The sequence below is a fragment of the Choristoneura fumiferana genome, chromosome 10 (assembly GCF_025370935.1).
Source record: "Choristoneura fumiferana chromosome 10, NRCan_CFum_1, whole genome shotgun sequence".
NCBI lineage: Eukaryota > Metazoa > Arthropoda > Insecta > Lepidoptera > Tortricidae > Choristoneura > Choristoneura fumiferana.
The window spans coordinates 23,358-40,113 of record NC_133481.1 but is presented as its reverse complement, the minus strand read 5'-3'; the positions used below and the strand labels follow the sequence as shown (position 1 = coordinate 40,113).

The window sequence follows — 16,756 nt, the reverse complement described above, 5'->3', positions numbered from 1 at the left end:
CGTGCGACACTACGACTTCACAGACCTCACCGACTGCAACCTGTGAGCACGACGCCGCGAAATAACACCATAACACACCTCTCGTATTTTACAAATAAATATTCTACTTATCCACTTTGATTAATTGACGACCAGATGGCCTAGTGGTTAGAGAACTGACTAACGAAGATTGAGGTCCGGGTTCGATTCCGTGTCGGGGCAGATATTTGTATGAAAATACGAATGTTTGTTCTCGGGTTTGGGTGTTTACTATGTAATTAAGTATGTATCTACTATATAATTATATTTATCCGTTGCTTAGTACTAACACAAGCTTGCTAAGCTTACTTTGGCTAGGTCATTGGTGTGAATTTCCGTGATATTTATTTATTATTATTATTATCCCAGTCGTCTATAGCGGTTTTCGAGACTGCACGCTCTCATTCATATAAAGCGTCTCAAATAAAATCAATAATTGTAAAAAAAAGCGTGCCCTGGTTAAAAGCGGGTTCACGGTGAAGCAGGCCGCTTCCACTGTAACAACTAAAGGTCTAAGGGGAGTCAACAGTGGACGTCCTTGCGGGTGATATGATGATGATGAAACAAAAACAAGGACCTAGCGTCTTTGACCCTTCTGCCGACTCAACCCCAAAAACCCCAAAAGAAACATTTCTCTACATCCAAGTAGTTATACTCGTAATAAATATACTCACAATACCAAATAACATAGAAAATCACTTTGCTCACCCGCGATTTTAATATAGCTACGTGTTTGCGTCAAATTGTGTTCATTACAGCTCCACCTCCACGCTGTAACGTCTACATCACACAACCCTAACTATACCAAAGTGTAACGAAAATACACGCTGTATATTTTATTTTCCTAACTCATATATATTTAAAGTAGTAAACGGATAATAGTACATTGCGTCTTAAGGGCGATAAATAAGGAATAACGAACGAAAGTCCATTAGAAACCCAAAGTCGAAGACTTCTTCTTAACTCTAGTACCACTGCAACATACAATGTTTTTTATCACATTTGCGAGTAAAATTGTATATTTGTAAAAGAAAAACTAATATTTTTTTGAAAAATTGCCGATACCGCTGATTGCGTACTAATTATCTTGTCATGCTAATCTTTGTTTGTCCGTACTAATTTTCTTGTCATGAAGTCCAAGATCGGTAAATGAGTTAGTTACTGCATGGCGTGCAGCAGCGCGCGGAGCTGGCGCTGCCAAGAGCGCAGTCAGCGGTATCGACAATTTTTGAAAAAATATTAGTTTTTCTTTTACAAATATACAATTTTACTCGCAAATGTAATGAAAAACATTGTATGTCGCACGGGCGGTACTAACATTACGAACATCGACTCATTAAAGCCCTCAGTCTTCGACTTTGGGCTTCTAATAGACTCTCGTTCGTAATTCCTTATTTACCGCCCTTAAGACACAATGTACTATAGCGGGTCGAGTATTCCTTGATCAAAAGTGTTCCCAGCAATGTTTGAATGTGTTGTGATGTGTGTGTGATGTGTGTGTGCGTGGCGTGCGCGTGCGCAGGATCCAGGAGGAGCACGCGGTGATGGCGCTGACGGTGGACGCGGCCGATCGCTGCTGCCTGCTCAACGTCGCAACCAGGGCGTGCACCTCTGGGACATCCGTGAGTCCATTGTCGCTCTTTTTATTAAAAGTTACAATGAGGGCTATCGTTTTTTGTCTCACTAGATGGCGCACTGTTTGCGGAGTTTTTAAAGTATGGCTTTCAAAGTCTGTTATTACGGGCGTGAAAACAAAGTTTAGATTAAAATCATATTTATACAACTTAAAAACTGTACATAAAATATCGAGCATGCCACAGTATTGCATAGTCCCGTTTTGTTCGAAAAAAGGGAGGACAAAGGTTTCGAAAGACAAAACTGTCTCAAACACAGACATTCATTGCCCCGGGACGCATATTTGCCATAATTAATTTCATATATTACAAAATATTCACAAAATTATTCCTCACGCTACACTAGCGCCTCTAGTGGCGAATGCATTCGCGATAGCCCTCATTATCTCGATTTTTAGGACTAAGTGAAATTTGCGGGCAACCGGTGGATGCCAGTGGCGAGTTGTCGTTCATTGTGGCGTTCTGTGGGGGAGGAATTTGTTCAGCAGTGTACGTCTTCTGGCTGATGATGATGATGATGGTGATGTAGGACTTGAAACTTTTGTGGTACAAGCAGTGGCGTAGCTATCATATGGCCAGGTGGTATCAGGGCGAGCTCAGGAGGCCCTCTAACCCAGGCTTTGAAAAAAGAGGAGCATAAAAGAAAAAAAAGTTTTGAAGGCCAATATCAGTTCAAGCTACGTGGAAGGAGGGGGTGAGGGCCCGATTCTCTCTATGCACCGGGGCCCTTGTCCAACTAGCTACGGCACTGGGTACGAGTAGCTGCTTTTACGGCATGACGCGGATTATCCGCAGCAGTTTCTTTGCCAGGAATTAAAGGCACAATGACCAGCACCAATAGCTGGCACAACAAAGTGTGCATATTTGTATCTGATGAGACTATTTCTAGGTAGGATAAGTCAGCTATTTTACAGCGGCTACAGGAGATATTCAGTCGTACAGATTACTATCCACTTTAACCTTGTGATGTTGCGTTGTAATACTACATAAAAATCTGTCTTGTTATAGACGGATCGACTGTACACATGTGTAGTCGAAATAATTAGCAATAAAGTCATCTGAAAAGTACGAAACTAGTTAGACCGTCCTCGACTTCTAGTCGTGACTTGAGCCGTTTAATTTTAGGGTTCTGTGCGTTTTCCCAACTCGTTTCCCAAATGTTTTATTTGCCAACTTAGTATTTTCTCTGAAACTATATTATTTTCGGAACATTCCTAAAACAAACCTAACCTAACCTACTGTGTTCAATAAAAGTATATGAAATTATATGAGATATAGAGATGTGAAAAGTATATGAGACCAGCAGTGGTGTAGCGGTATAGCACGCGGTACGGAATACCGAGGACCTGGGTACGATTCCCAGTGCTGGTCTTATTTTTCTGGTTTTTCTGTGCATCTATATTTCAGTTTGTATTTTCAATTTAGGTTTTACTGGGATGACCGTAAAAGTAAAAATTTGGAATTGAAATAAAAAATACAAAAAGATTCCAAAAAAACAATCTTTATATGAAATTACACTGAGAAAAATTTTTGGTTCCAGAGAAAATTGAGAGTTGGTAAATGAAACAATAATTCTGCGAAAAGACGGAACCCGAATTTTAGTTATTAATAATTGCGTCTCGTGCACTAGTTATTAAATAATAGTATTGTTGCGCCAGGCGCACGCGCACTGGTGCGCGCTTCCGCGGGCTGTCGCAGGGGCACTTCACCATCCACGCGTGCTTCGGCGCGCGGCGGCAGGACTTCGTGGCCTCCGCAGTGAAGATAACAGGTATGCACACCAGACAATATGGTTCCTGAAGCGTAAACGGCAGCTGACAAAAATCACGATTTAATTCGAAACTATGGGAAAAGCCCAGTTGGAAATTTTAACTAGGACAGCTGTAGCAGTCACGGGCCAAAATTGGTCGTGAACAAGTATAAGAAATGCAGTCTAGCGAAAGCCATGTTTCCACAAACGACAATGCTAAAGATTTTGTATTTGCAAATGCATGTTTGGTGTCGATTCTCACTGTGCTATTTTTATTGGCTTCTTCACAAATGTTCAGAATTTGAAGAAAGAAGAAAGAAAGAAAAAAGAAAAGTTTATTTTGGTCCAAAATGTACACCTAAAACTAAGACAGAACTAGCACTAAAACTATGTACACCAACTAGAGGTTTCGTGTCCGAAGACACAACTAGCACTTCTGTAACTCAACGAAATGAGGGCTATCGTTTTTTGTCTCACTAGATGGCGCACTGTTGCGTGAGGTTTTTAAGTATGGCTTTCAAAGTCTGTTATTACGGGCGTGGAAACAAAGTTTAGATTAAAATCATATTTAATACACCTTAAAACCGTACCAAAAAAAATCGAGCATGCCACAGTGTTGCATAGTCCCCGTTTTGTTCGGAAAAAAGGGAGGACAAAGGTTTCCGAAAGACAAAGACATTCATTGCCCCGGAACGCATATTTGCCATAATTAATTTCAGATATTGCAAAATATTCACAAAATTATTCTAATATAAATAAACCTGCGGTAACTCACTTAAAAAAACTATGAGATTTGACATTTCGGAGACCTTACGCTACACTAGCGCCTCTAGCGGAGAATTCATACGCGCTAGCCCTAATTGTGTTGTTGTGTAGGTGTACATTTGGCACATCTCTGGCGAGGAGCCGGTGGCGGTGGTGGCGGGGCACTCGCGCTGCGTGAACGCCGTGGCCTGGAACCCCGTGCACACGACGTGCTCGCCTCCGCTTCCGACGACTACTCGCTAAGGCTCTGGGGCCGCGCTCCTAGTAAGGTACGCTCACACGCACACCAACACTAAGGGGCTGTTTCACCATCCATTCATCATCATCATCATCATGTCAGCCGAAAGACGTCCACTGCTGGACATAGGCCTCCCCAAGGCTCTCCACTCAGACTGGTCTTGTGCTTTACGCATCCACCGCGATCCCGCGACCACCATCACCATCCATTGATTAGTGTTAACTGGCGTTAGGTGTGATGCCGTCTCTATTTGTTTTGTTCGAATAGACGGAGACGGCATCACAGTTAACCGTCGGTTAACACTAATCAGGGATGGTGAAACCCCCTAAATCAACTAAAATGTCTATGTCACAGCTTAACAATAAACGTGGTATTTATTCGCAGGAGAGTATTGAGCGGCCCGCGCCGCGGCCGCCGCCCCCGAGTTGTGATTACAAAGCCGCGACGACACCCCTGCCAAATAATATCATACATATTTGACTTTGTGCTAAACAGTGCGTAATCGTGTCATTTTAAAAGATAAATAATTGCGAGACGCGTCCCATCTCGCATCCGGACGTGTCCGCTGAATATGATATTCAATCGACACCCAGCGGTTATTTTATTACAATGTTAGACGTTTGTGCAATACGCGTGCCATGTTAGTGCAATAATGCGACCGGCGATATCTCCGGCGGGTACCTCGGCGTCTACATTACTGTCCACGGTTGATATCAAGAATCGGGAATCATATAACAATTTTATTAAGTGTACTATTTATGGGTTGTATGTCACAGGTTATCATTAGGTACCTAATCTTCCATGATGTGAGAACGGCGGACTCGATGCTCGTGTATGGGAAAGTGCAACTGTTGTTTTTAAAGGAAATATATGGATTTACTATCATACAGCTATTTATCCAAATATCTTCCCATTAATTATTATGATAATGTTCTGGGATAATTCGAGACCGACTGCACTGGCGCGCCTTACGGCTGACAATTACAGCAGCCATCGCAGGGGATAAACCCTTGTGGGTACATGGTGACAGTGACTCAAAGCTATCCGTCAGTATCCATCCTGGAACCGGGGGCAGTTCTAGTCACCTATGTACACAATAGTTATACGCAGCACCTCACTGAGCCCAATTCTGGCTGCGTGGCTTGGCTGAATACATGATTGAGGCTGAGCTAAGTGTGAAATAGTATTGAAAGGACCATGTAGACTTCATTCACCCCGGATTATTCCAGGACATAACGAGTGAAACTTTCATATGTGGACGTATACGGATCGTCATGACAAAAGAGAGTAAATACTCAAAACCATAATACCTACTTATTGTTTATTCCCTTTTTCTATTTAGTTTGACCTATTCACCTCTCACACTTCTTATCTGGTGGTTCAAGCATTTTCTGGGGCTCGAAATGAACCGGATCGGAACTTAATCTTTAAAACATTTCTTTCTTCTCCTTAAATTTTGCAAACCATAAAATTCCGTTGCAAAATTGCTGATTCGCTCCTCGAATTTATCTTGTAATAGTAGATAGTACACTTGCAGATGTAAGGAAAAAAAGGTCAAAAGCACATTGCTGACAATGCCGTTCCCAAAGCTCTTAAATAATAGTTTATTTTGGCATGATGATGGGCGTATAAATAAATAAGTACGCACGTGCCCGTGTGCCCAGACCCTAACGATAACCTCTAAGGGACCGGACAGGAGCTTGCCACCCAGACCCCGCGCTGGGCCGGTCCGACGGCCGTGTAATAATGCAAATAATTATATTATAAGGTATGACAACCGACAACGATTATAGTCATGCGATCCCTGTTTGAGACTTGACGCGAGCGCGTTTCTAATGGTAAGGTACGACGTAGGCGTAGGAACCAAACCGACTGACTTAAGGGTTTAAAGACGCGTCGCTCACGGCGCCGACCGACTGATCTTGACTTGAGTGCTTGACGTGTGGATTGGAATGGTTTCATTATTAATAAGATATTATTAAAAATTGATCGAGTAATTATCGTAGTAATAAGATGCGTCAACTAACAATCTTAAAACTGAATAGGAGAGCTACTTAACAGATCTTGAAACAACTTGATACAAATTTTGGTTCCGTCAGCCGTATATTTATTTTAGTGCGTATTTCGATTGTATTGTTGAAAGTGGACTTAAAATTGTTATATCGGTAAATTAAGGACGGTGTATGTTTAGGGCGAGATCGCAGCGGGATTCAGGGCATAATGTACCGATGGTGTTCCTCACGGGACGCTCTGAAGATCCATTGCTCCGTAGCCTGCCGCGAGCGAGCAGCGGACAGCCGCGGCTGATGTAAATTAAGACTTATTGATAGCGAGCAAAGGAACTTATTTTGTAGTGGAGACCGGCTATCGGCTCTATTTTTGTACCGACCACAACCTCCCAAATAGCTTCGAGTTGAACGAGCTTCGCTTTCCTGTTCCGATGCGGGACTGCGTGCAATGCTCGGCGTCCACTTGTCCCACTTGACACTTGTGAAATTAATTTAATGAATTTATCCAGTTTATGAGTTTGAAAGTCCCGTCCCAGCTGTTGGCGGCGGCGAAGCATTGCACAGTAGTTCAAGCCCTGTTTTTGACGAAATATGGCATTTGACGTTATGCAACGTTCAAATGTTTGTTGATGAGTACTGTATAAGTTGCCGGCCGGCCGACCCCGCGGCTGCAGGACCGCTTCGCTACTCATTCGCCACGAGCTCTATCAAAATTATGTGCGGTTTTATATGGCCTTTTATTTTGGATTATTTACTGTTTTTATAAGTGCTAATTGTAACGCGTAGTTCGCACAGTGCCCCAGCGAGTCTCCCGCAGCGCAGACGCCGCGCGCCGCGCGCGCTGCGAGCGGCCGGCCCAGGCGTCCGGGGCCCGACTCTGTACCAAATATCAGGCAATAAAGTGTGTGTGATTGTCTGTGTGTCGTAGGAAGTACAAAGGAGCGATCGCTGAGTAAGGTTAACGAGTAACGATAGACATTATATTAGACATTATACGATAGGGGAGCGCAGTGAGGGCCCGTGCCCGTTTGAATTGTTATTAATAAATAATTATTATATATCAATAAATTTTTTATTGTAAACAAATCTGGTTTTTATTTCATCTGAAGATTCATCCCTTGATTTTTCAAAGCAATTCACAAAAATATTTGCCTAAAATGCTTAGAGTGGCCCCTGTGGAAACCTAAAACAAAGTTAGCTCCCCATCCTGTGGGAATTTCGAAAAGTTCTTTGTTAGTGCGCTTCTATAATTTCAAGGAATCATCATCATCGCCCCAGCCCATACATGTCCCACTGCTGGGTACAGGTCTACTATCAGAATGAGAGGGCTTCAAGGAATATATGTGCCATCAGCCAAATAAGTGGTCTACCAATTTTTAAACAAGTTCTTATCAAATGAATATGTTGCTAAAGTCGAACTTTTAAGTTGACAGACATGTTTATTGGCATTATTGTTTTATGACATGCAAACGATTATCAACTTTAAGGTGGTAGACCACATTATTTGGCTGATGGATGGTACTAAATTTCGAGTCTCTAGTTCAAAGGTTTAACTAGGCCCCTAAGACATTAATTGGAGGAAACATTGCAAGTCAACTTGCAATAAAATAAGAGCCACAGTTTGATTAACATAACTTTATAAACAATAACATAGCATAAATAAACTTAACCATACAGCCAGCGCTCCTATAAGTTGTTGGTGCCATTTTTATCGACGAGCTCCAGCAGCGTGTGCAGCGAGGTGTCGAACAGCTCGCAGCGGATGGGCATCTCCAGCGAGTAGAAGGGGTTCTTGAGCGCGTAGTCGGCGTACAGCTCGTAGATGCGCCGCAGCACGGCCTCGCTGCCCGTCAGAGACACGGCGCTCACCACTATGAACTTCACCCTGCAGTACACAAATTCACATACAAAAGTATTTTTATTTGTCTAATATTTTAAACAGGCTTATGTAGATGGACATTACAAACAACAGAGTGGCTTGGTCCGGCTGGAAAAAGACAAAGAGGATGGCAAAAGAAAAGATGGGTTGATGAAATTGTATGTGAGTGAGTGATGAGTGTAAGATGAAAAAGTGGAAAAAGATGGAGGAAGCTTTTACCCAATAGGGGCCATATAATAAACTACTTATCACTACAATAATTTATATATAAACTTATTCTATGTATTGTATGGATACATAAAGCTTTAATGATAATTATAATAATATGTACACTAAATGTGACTGTCAGCCTCATGGAAAGCCTTAAAAAACTACATTAAAAAGAAAGAAGAAAGAAAGAAAATAATTTATTTATAACAATGACACATAATTATTAAATGATATTATAACGGATAACTCACGTCTTAAACCGAGTTTAGCTCGACATGTTTCGGATATGAGTGAGTCTCACGGTAGTTTCATGTTCAAAATGACACATAATTAATAAAAATAACAATAAGAAGTGTTGCCGCTATAAAAAGGTCCCGGCTCAGCATATCGGCTGCTTTGCTCAGAGAATTTATGCTTCTAATAGACTGTTTGTAATTTTTTATTTACAGCTCTTAAGAAACAAAGTATCTATGACTAAAAAGCATATTTCAACAAAATTACATATCACAGTTGTTTACTTTTTTGTTAATAGGTAAATTGCTTCTGTCCAATGGGACTATTTTGCCAGCATCAAGGTTGAGAGCTACAAATGATATGAGTTTTTTTTTTAACTTAAGTATGGCGCTGTGCTGTCAAATGACCGGTAGGGTTAAGTCAAAGTCAAAATATCTTTATTCAATTTAGGCTATAACAAGCACTTATGAATGTCAAAAAAAAAAACTAGCACCGGTAGTTAATTCGGGATACCTACAACAACTTCAAAAATTGATAACTTAATTATAAGACATATACTAGTTAGAACAAAGAGAACAAGACAAGGAATGCTTGATGTTAAAGTGGGAAATAAATCATGTTAGGTAGGACATCAACAAAGTTAGTGTTTACAAATTGTTTACTTAGGGGCTGTTTCACCAACCATTGATTATTGTTAACTGGTGGTTAAATGAGATGCCGTCTATTTGTGTTTTTCGAATAGACGGAGACAGCATCACATTTAACAGTCAGTTAACACTAATCAATGGATGGTGAAACAGCCTCTTAATCTTATTTCTATTGCTGAACAAACTGAAGTATAGAAGTGTAATTGTCAATACCTGTCAGAGTCTGGAAGCAGGACAGTTTGAATGTGTCAGCAGTCAGGGACTCTATCCCTGATGACTTGGGCACTGGGCTGAGTTGGCTGGCCAGTGCAAACAACGGGTAGAACATGCTAGCCAGGACTATTTTCTCATTTGTGGTAGCTCGCGGACGCCCAAACTTTAAACTTAGGGGATAGTTTTCCTAGAAATATATAAAATGTTAAGAAATTTGCAAAGAAAAACATTTAAAATGGGTTTGCTAAGTTTACCTTAGTTTCTATCACGTCAAAGACGTCTCTGCCATCTTCTGTGGTCCGTCCCGACACTGGTGAGCCGTTTACAGAGAGTAGAACGTGGCCAACTGAAACAAACCACAATCACGATTGAAAGCAAATAACATGTCTGGTAATTTGAGAATGAGGCTTATAATATAGTATTAGAATGTTTAAAATATGTGTTACATTTAGTTACGCAGCCATTCTTACCATTTATTCCGTCTCGTTGCCCAAATACTACGACAATCTTCTTATTTTCATATTGCAGTTTGATGTCTAATGGAAACCCGAATGTTTTTTCTGTCTCCACACGGGGAATGTTATGGTCGTAGTTGTAAATGAGCCCGCCAGATTTGCTAACGATGAATACTCCGTATATAACCATTTTCGATTTGTAAACTACGTAAAGTTAAATTAAGTTATCCGCTTTATCATCAAAACAACTTCCACTGCCTCCCACCCTACACTGCCCTACACAACTGACACTTGACAGGCAAGGCAGCATATACTATATCCGTTCTAACTAGGACCAAGAGCGTTATAAAATCTCAAGTATTTCACGACTTTCATTGCGTAATTCCTTGTGCCACAGTTATGATGACAGACTCACTGTAATTATAAGCAAAACTAGATTGATAAATTTATTACGTTGGACCAGAAATAAAAATGAAAATGTAAATTTTTTGCAAGTCTATCAAGTTTTATTGACAATAAACGGTCGTACGTGATTTTTGAACATGACGTTTTGACAGTTGAAGAACATTATTGCCTGTGTACAAAATTATTAAGTTCTCAAATTAAAGTCTAAGGGCGCCTATTACATTTGGTTGTCCTCGACTTCTAGCCTTTGTGTTCTAGCCCTTTGAAGTTATTTCCTAACTAATCACAAAAAACTACGGAACCCCAAAAAAGCCTGCGTTAATTGCAAACGGAAACCTCTACAAACTCGATGTGAGTCAAATAATAAAAAGGTTATCAATAAAATAGAAAAGACAAGACAAGTACTTACTTACGCGTACTATCTGACATAGCCGCTACTGAGCGAACCTGCTAGAGAGCGCTGCTTCACTTACATTTTCACCACCCCACTTGAGAACAGTCGACCTAGTGGGAAGTGGGGGTACGCTTTAATTGCTCAGGAAAGTAGAATTAGGCAGTATTTAACTACGTATTAACAATCGACATCATTCAATTCACTATAATCGTTTCTCTGCTCTGGAGGAGTGGACCACTTCCATTCATAATCTGTACCTAGTTTGACGACAAACTACTCAATCTCTCGTTTAGTAAATGACACACCCACACATGAGGGACGTGACGACGACAGTGTTTGATGACAGGATTAAGCGGTCCAACGAGTGCAAATATACGAAGATATGCCCGCATTCGTCTCAAGTCCACCGGAACTGTTATCAGCACTTCCGTTGAGCTATCTCTGTCTCAGTGCAATGAGCAAGCCTAGAGATCGTCTAAACCTTCCAAAGCTCCGCGTGATGGGGCTGACTCACGCAGTCAACAACCGATCTGCAATCACGGCTTATCTCTTATCATCTCAAATCGTGCTGTCACCGAAATTGACGATTTATACCGGCCTAGTAGGTATTTATTAGGGTGACTCACGGAATGAGCTGTTTATAATTATTGTTTATTTTGATAATATTAACTAAGATAGGCGCCATTGAGTTTGTTCTAGTAGTAGACGAGTTATAGTGGATTACAAATAAATGAATGTTAGGCATTACATAATAAATATTAATATTCGTACTACCTATCAATGTCAATTCAACTACATGGTGTACACTACAGCACAATGTCTCTTATTTTCCTCTCTTCTCCTATTTATGTTTTTACTACTGTTTTTGTTGTGATGTAGTGTGTTTTTCTTGTCAATAAATGTTGTGAGTTTGAGTTTGTTTGTGAGTTTGTGTATACAAGGTGTATATAAATGAAAACCAGAAAGTAGTTTGCTCAGAATCGAGAGTAAAATCGATTACACTATGTTTTGAATCAGGTGTGTTGTAAATCCCTTTTTTTATTGGGCCCAGTCTAAAAATTACGTCTAATTATTATTATTAATTACCTGTTGTAAACTAGTCCTTCCTGCTTTCTGTAAAAAAGGTTGCCTGGAAGAGACCGCTCTTAAGCGACAAGGCCGCCTATTGCTCACCTTGTATTTTTTTCTCTGTGTATCTGTTTTCTGTATCGCTTACTATGTCTGGTGTACAATAAAGAGTCTTTGTATTGTATTGTATTGTACGAATTCAACATGCGCCAATTAAATGTTTTAGCGAGGTTGCATACTATTTAGATAATTAATACTGGTCGTTTTGGTGTCAGTTTGTTTGTCTTCTAAAAACGTCGTAGTTGTAGAGTTACAAAGCAAGCAGAATTAGTGACTTAACAAAACCCATGAATATTTTTTGGAAATAATGAAGGTATCTGAAAATAAATGCAATTAATCTTAAAATGAAAAAATATTTTTTGGGTGTCTCAGGTTTTCAGTTACATTTAATTAACACCTTGTATACAGCTCAATATACATATTAGGTATACAACATTATTGTTACAGCAATGACCAACCTGAGATTAGGTATTGACGGAGAAAAACAGCAGAGGGCGGTATGGCGTAGTGGTCTAATCCAAAAGCTAACATTTATGCTACTAAGCTTAAATTATAGGGAACTAAGGGGCTGCTTCACCATCCATTGATTAGCGTTAACAGACGGTTAAATGTGATGCCGTCTCCGTCTATTCGAACAAAACAAAAAGAGACGACATCACACCTAACCGCCAGTTAACACTAATCAATGGATGGTGAAACAGCCCCTAAGTGTTGTAGAAATGTCTCTGAGTAATACTTAGTTAGTATTATACATATGATGACATTAGGTTTAACCTTGAATTGTTCGATCACCGCAGCATAGACCCAGCCTCTTTTAGTTCTCAGAATCTATTAGAATTTGCTACGAAACACGGGGATTCAACCGACTGAGTACAAAAAGTTCCGTCGTAACAAGAAAATTAACCTTACAATAATTGTATGTGTGTTGCTTACCTTAGTAAATCTAATATCTTTTTTTGTTCTGCTTATTAGTACAATAAAGATTTATTGTATTGTACGTTTGTGTAATTCTGCACAATTATTATTTGACTAGAAGTATATACGTGTGAATAAACAAGAGTTATTGTATTGTTCACTTGAATTGTTGCAGGTGCATTTCGTGTCACAACAGAAATTCAAATGTAAGGTGTTCGAAAAGAGGTTTGAGCTGTGATGAAGAGAGCAGCTGCTTGTGGCTATACATATAATTAATATAGGTAAACAAAAACAGGCGTTGTCAATTTGCGGTAAAAAGTCCGCTTACTGGTTTATATGTATACCTATAATATACGGTTACCTACTGGTTAATTCCTCTCGACATAAAACAAAGATTGTGTTGTTTATTATAAATTTACAAGTGGTTCGATCACGTCGGCGTGGGCTCGGGTTTCCCAGCGCGACATTACCATATCGTGTGGTGCAGGGCGACCCGAAGACGACCTTGGGCAAGCGTGGACTCTATTTGCGCTTAGAGATTTCTGCACCATGGATAAAACTACATTGTCTACTTTAGAGCAGTTGTATTCGGCAGAACTGAAATTCAGGGAAGGGAGATGGCAGATCAGGCGACTTTCGGAAGGCGCCACATCAAGTTTCTCTCCCGGTTCGGATAGTTCGGAAAAGTAGTAAATCTGGGGTTGGATCTTAACAAAAAAATTACATTCGTTGTATAGTGGTTTGAAACCCTGTCACTTTCAGGCATCTTAAATAAAGCCAAAGTACTGAAATGAAAGACTAAAATTTTATTTTTAAGTATACGCATTTTAGTATACGCATCACCGACATCGCGGCGAAATTTTCGCTGCTTATTATGTGTGCTGAGAGTACCTAACCAATTTGTGTGCAAAGCCATTGCTAGCCGTACACAGTCACCAGCACTAATATCTGACATAACAAGCGTGCTAATATTTATACGGCCGGAAGGACGTGTCAGATATTTTTGCACGTTCCGCTGTGGCAGATATTAATGTGTGACTGTACCTACCAAGACGTGATTAGGCCATAAAAGTGAGCTTCTATTACCTAGCGGAGACGTATATAAGTAGGTACTTACGTAGTTACCTGGTACTTGAAGTTCCGTCTCACCCCCGCACCCTCTATAACGTGACAATTTTACGTGAACTTCAACTAACGTGACTTCGTCGACTACGACCTACAGTATAGAGATGGGCATGAAGCCTTGTACAAGCCATTGTCCAGCTCCGTCGCCAAGGCATCGGGGCACCACGGAGCCCTGCGGCTGTGATCGCAACACTGTTCCGCCCTGCCTGCGGTCGCTCTGCCTTTCTCCGCGGCTGTCGTTGGGACCCTGGAACTGCACCAAGTCTTTGTGTGTGGAGTTTAGAAAATCAGTGTGTCTGATACGAATTCCAACAAAACAAATATTTCTTCCAACTGTGGATTTTCAAAATAAATGTCATAATGAGTGAAAATAATTAAGACTTTTATTTTAAGAACCGTACCAATACTTGGTGGTTCACTATTCATAAGTATAACTCGTTTATAAGTACATTATATTATTATACTTAAAAGTCAATAGAGTCGCAAAACAATCGAAGTGTAGATTAAGGCACTTGTCCCACCGCCGACGATGAGCGAGAAGCAAGCAGAGCGAGTAACTAGAAACGAGTGGGCGAGCAGTGAAAAGCGAGTGTTCGAGCAGACGGGCGATTACTCGCTCCACTCGCTCGAGCCGGGCGGCCGCCAAGCTAATAGCGCTGAGCGAGTAGCTCAGCGAGTTTTATAGCTCTTGTCGCTACGACAAAAGATGTAAGAGCGAGTTCTCGCCGGCAGTGTGAACCGCCAGCGATCAACTATTAATATATATGTCTTTTTTACTCACACAGGATCTTATATCTTTTGTTCGTTTCTTGAGCGAGAAAATAGTCGATAGCCAATCGTTTCCTCGCCGGCGGTGAGACAGCTGCCTTACACATGTTGAATTTGTATACAATTGTGGTCTGTGGTTTTGTTTATGGTTTTGATTCCGGTGAACCTAGGTATCTGTTGAGAATATTATATCGTGCTCGATGTTTGATAGCTTAAGTAAGGGTAAGTAGCCTGAGTAAGGGCTGTCGTAAGCCGGGGCAAACCACGTGACAATTGATTAACTGAAGACAGTCAACTGTTCAGTGTCAGCGACTGAACATTTTCGAGGCTTGTCAGGAGTACCTACAGTTCGATAAAATTGCAGTACCTACAATAATACCCACGCATCTTCTGGAGCCTAACTGGTAAATTAGTCACAGCATTTAAGTATATGAACACAACCTGTCTATGTTCGCGGTGTCGCAACACGGACTTGGCCGATGATGGAATAGGTAAGTAAATGTTTATTAGGTCTAGCTAGAAACAAACAATAAATTAGGTATTTGAATTTGAAACACGGAAAATTTACAAAATATCCGATAGGTCCTCCATAAATTACGGCGTAGATCAAGGGGTGGAGCGGCGCAAGAACAAATTAGTTGAGGTTTTTTTGTAGTAATAAGTGTGACAAGGGGGTGGGGGTCCAAAAATGTTTGAAATTAATGTAACGTCACTTATGTTGGGTCTAGTCCGCGGCAAGATAAACTGCCGAACTTTAAGGGACACTAAAAGGACGCATAAATTGTTTTCTCATGGAAATAGACGAACGGCCATTCGCGGCCTGAGCTGGTTCTACCAACAATCAATGACACATTGCTACAAAATATAAACTCTATCACAATTTGTAAAATTTGAATTCTAGTAGCTGTTACCAATATTTCATCTAAATCCATTCAGCAGTTTATTTAAGCGTGAAGTGATAATAGTAGGTAGGTACCTATAGTAAGGAGTAAGGACATAAGGTTTAAATACAGCCTATTGTTACTTCTCTTACAAAAAATGTTGCATACCTATTACAACCCCGTTGGTGTTTATAGGTACCTGTTGTGTAAAACATGTACAGTTAAGGGTAAAAATATGAACTTATTCAAAGTTTCAAAATAAGGACCACAGACAATAAGGCCGTAGTAACATATTTTTGAGTAGTTCGAATATTATTTTTGATCTTGACTGTACCTGCATAAAGTCAATGTCGTCGTTTCGTAGCTCACCGCGTAGAGTTAATATGTTTATTTTAGTTCATAGTATATCTATACTTGTTCACCTTAACCTAACCTAATTAACTCAGAAAAGTTGCAAGCCCCACATTGTTATTTCAAAGTTCAATAATTTAAAAATTGCTGAACGATTAAGGTAACGGCGCCTATTACGGGTACTTAAGAAGTTTTCAAATGAGTCCCAAAAATTAAGGGTATCAAAGCTCTTTAAGAACGAGATATTTTTTTATTTAAGAGCGTTTATTGAACTTTCAGTGTCGTAACTCTTTGGGCTTGTTTTAGTTATTAGTATTTGATAAAATAATTATTGAAATCAAAATACCAAATCTTCTATTACGTGGTAATGGACAGGCTGTATTCTAGCGAATTGAGCTTCTATTAACCGAGGGCTTAAAAAAACAGCAATTTTCTAACCATCGGTAAAAGGAACCCGACTCAGATTTGGAACTTAATACCGAGGATTAAAAAAAGGTAATGGCTTTGGTTCTGTATATTATATTGTACACTTTTTTTTAATAACTAATAAAAAAACTAAAGTATGATTCGAATAGTGTATCCAGCCCACTGTATTTTATGCTTATGCCCCAGTAATAGTTTGATATATGCATGCTGAGTAAAGTCACAACTTTATCAAAAAACTGCACTTACAGTACCCTAAATGTGAATTATTTTAACAGAAAAATAAAATGTCCTCGGTAATAGGTATTCTTTAA

The 16,756-nt window shown here is 40.1% G+C and overlaps 1 protein-coding gene and 1 pseudogene across 1 annotated transcript; one reads left to right on the top strand and one right to left on the bottom strand.

The window, feature by feature from the left end:
- Nucleotides 1-4: 4 nt before the first annotated feature.
- LOC141431696 (WD repeat-containing protein 26-like) lies at nucleotides 5-4,885 on the top strand (annotated as a pseudogene).
- A 3,149-nt stretch (nucleotides 4,886-8,034) lies between these two features.
- On the bottom strand, nucleotides 8,035-10,326 carry LOC141431790 (trafficking protein particle complex subunit 4-like). The gene is made up of 4 exons (XM_074092967.1): nucleotides 10,068-10,326; nucleotides 9,852-9,943; nucleotides 9,570-9,784; nucleotides 8,035-8,299 (listed from the first exon to the last, which is right to left on the bottom strand). Exons 1-4 carry the CDS (start codon nucleotides 10,240-10,242, stop codon nucleotides 8,101-8,103), a joined length of 681 nt encoding a protein of 226 aa, XP_073949068.1. The 5' UTR covers nucleotides 10,243-10,326; the 3' UTR covers nucleotides 8,035-8,100.
- Between the last annotated feature and the right edge of the window lie 6,430 nt (nucleotides 10,327-16,756).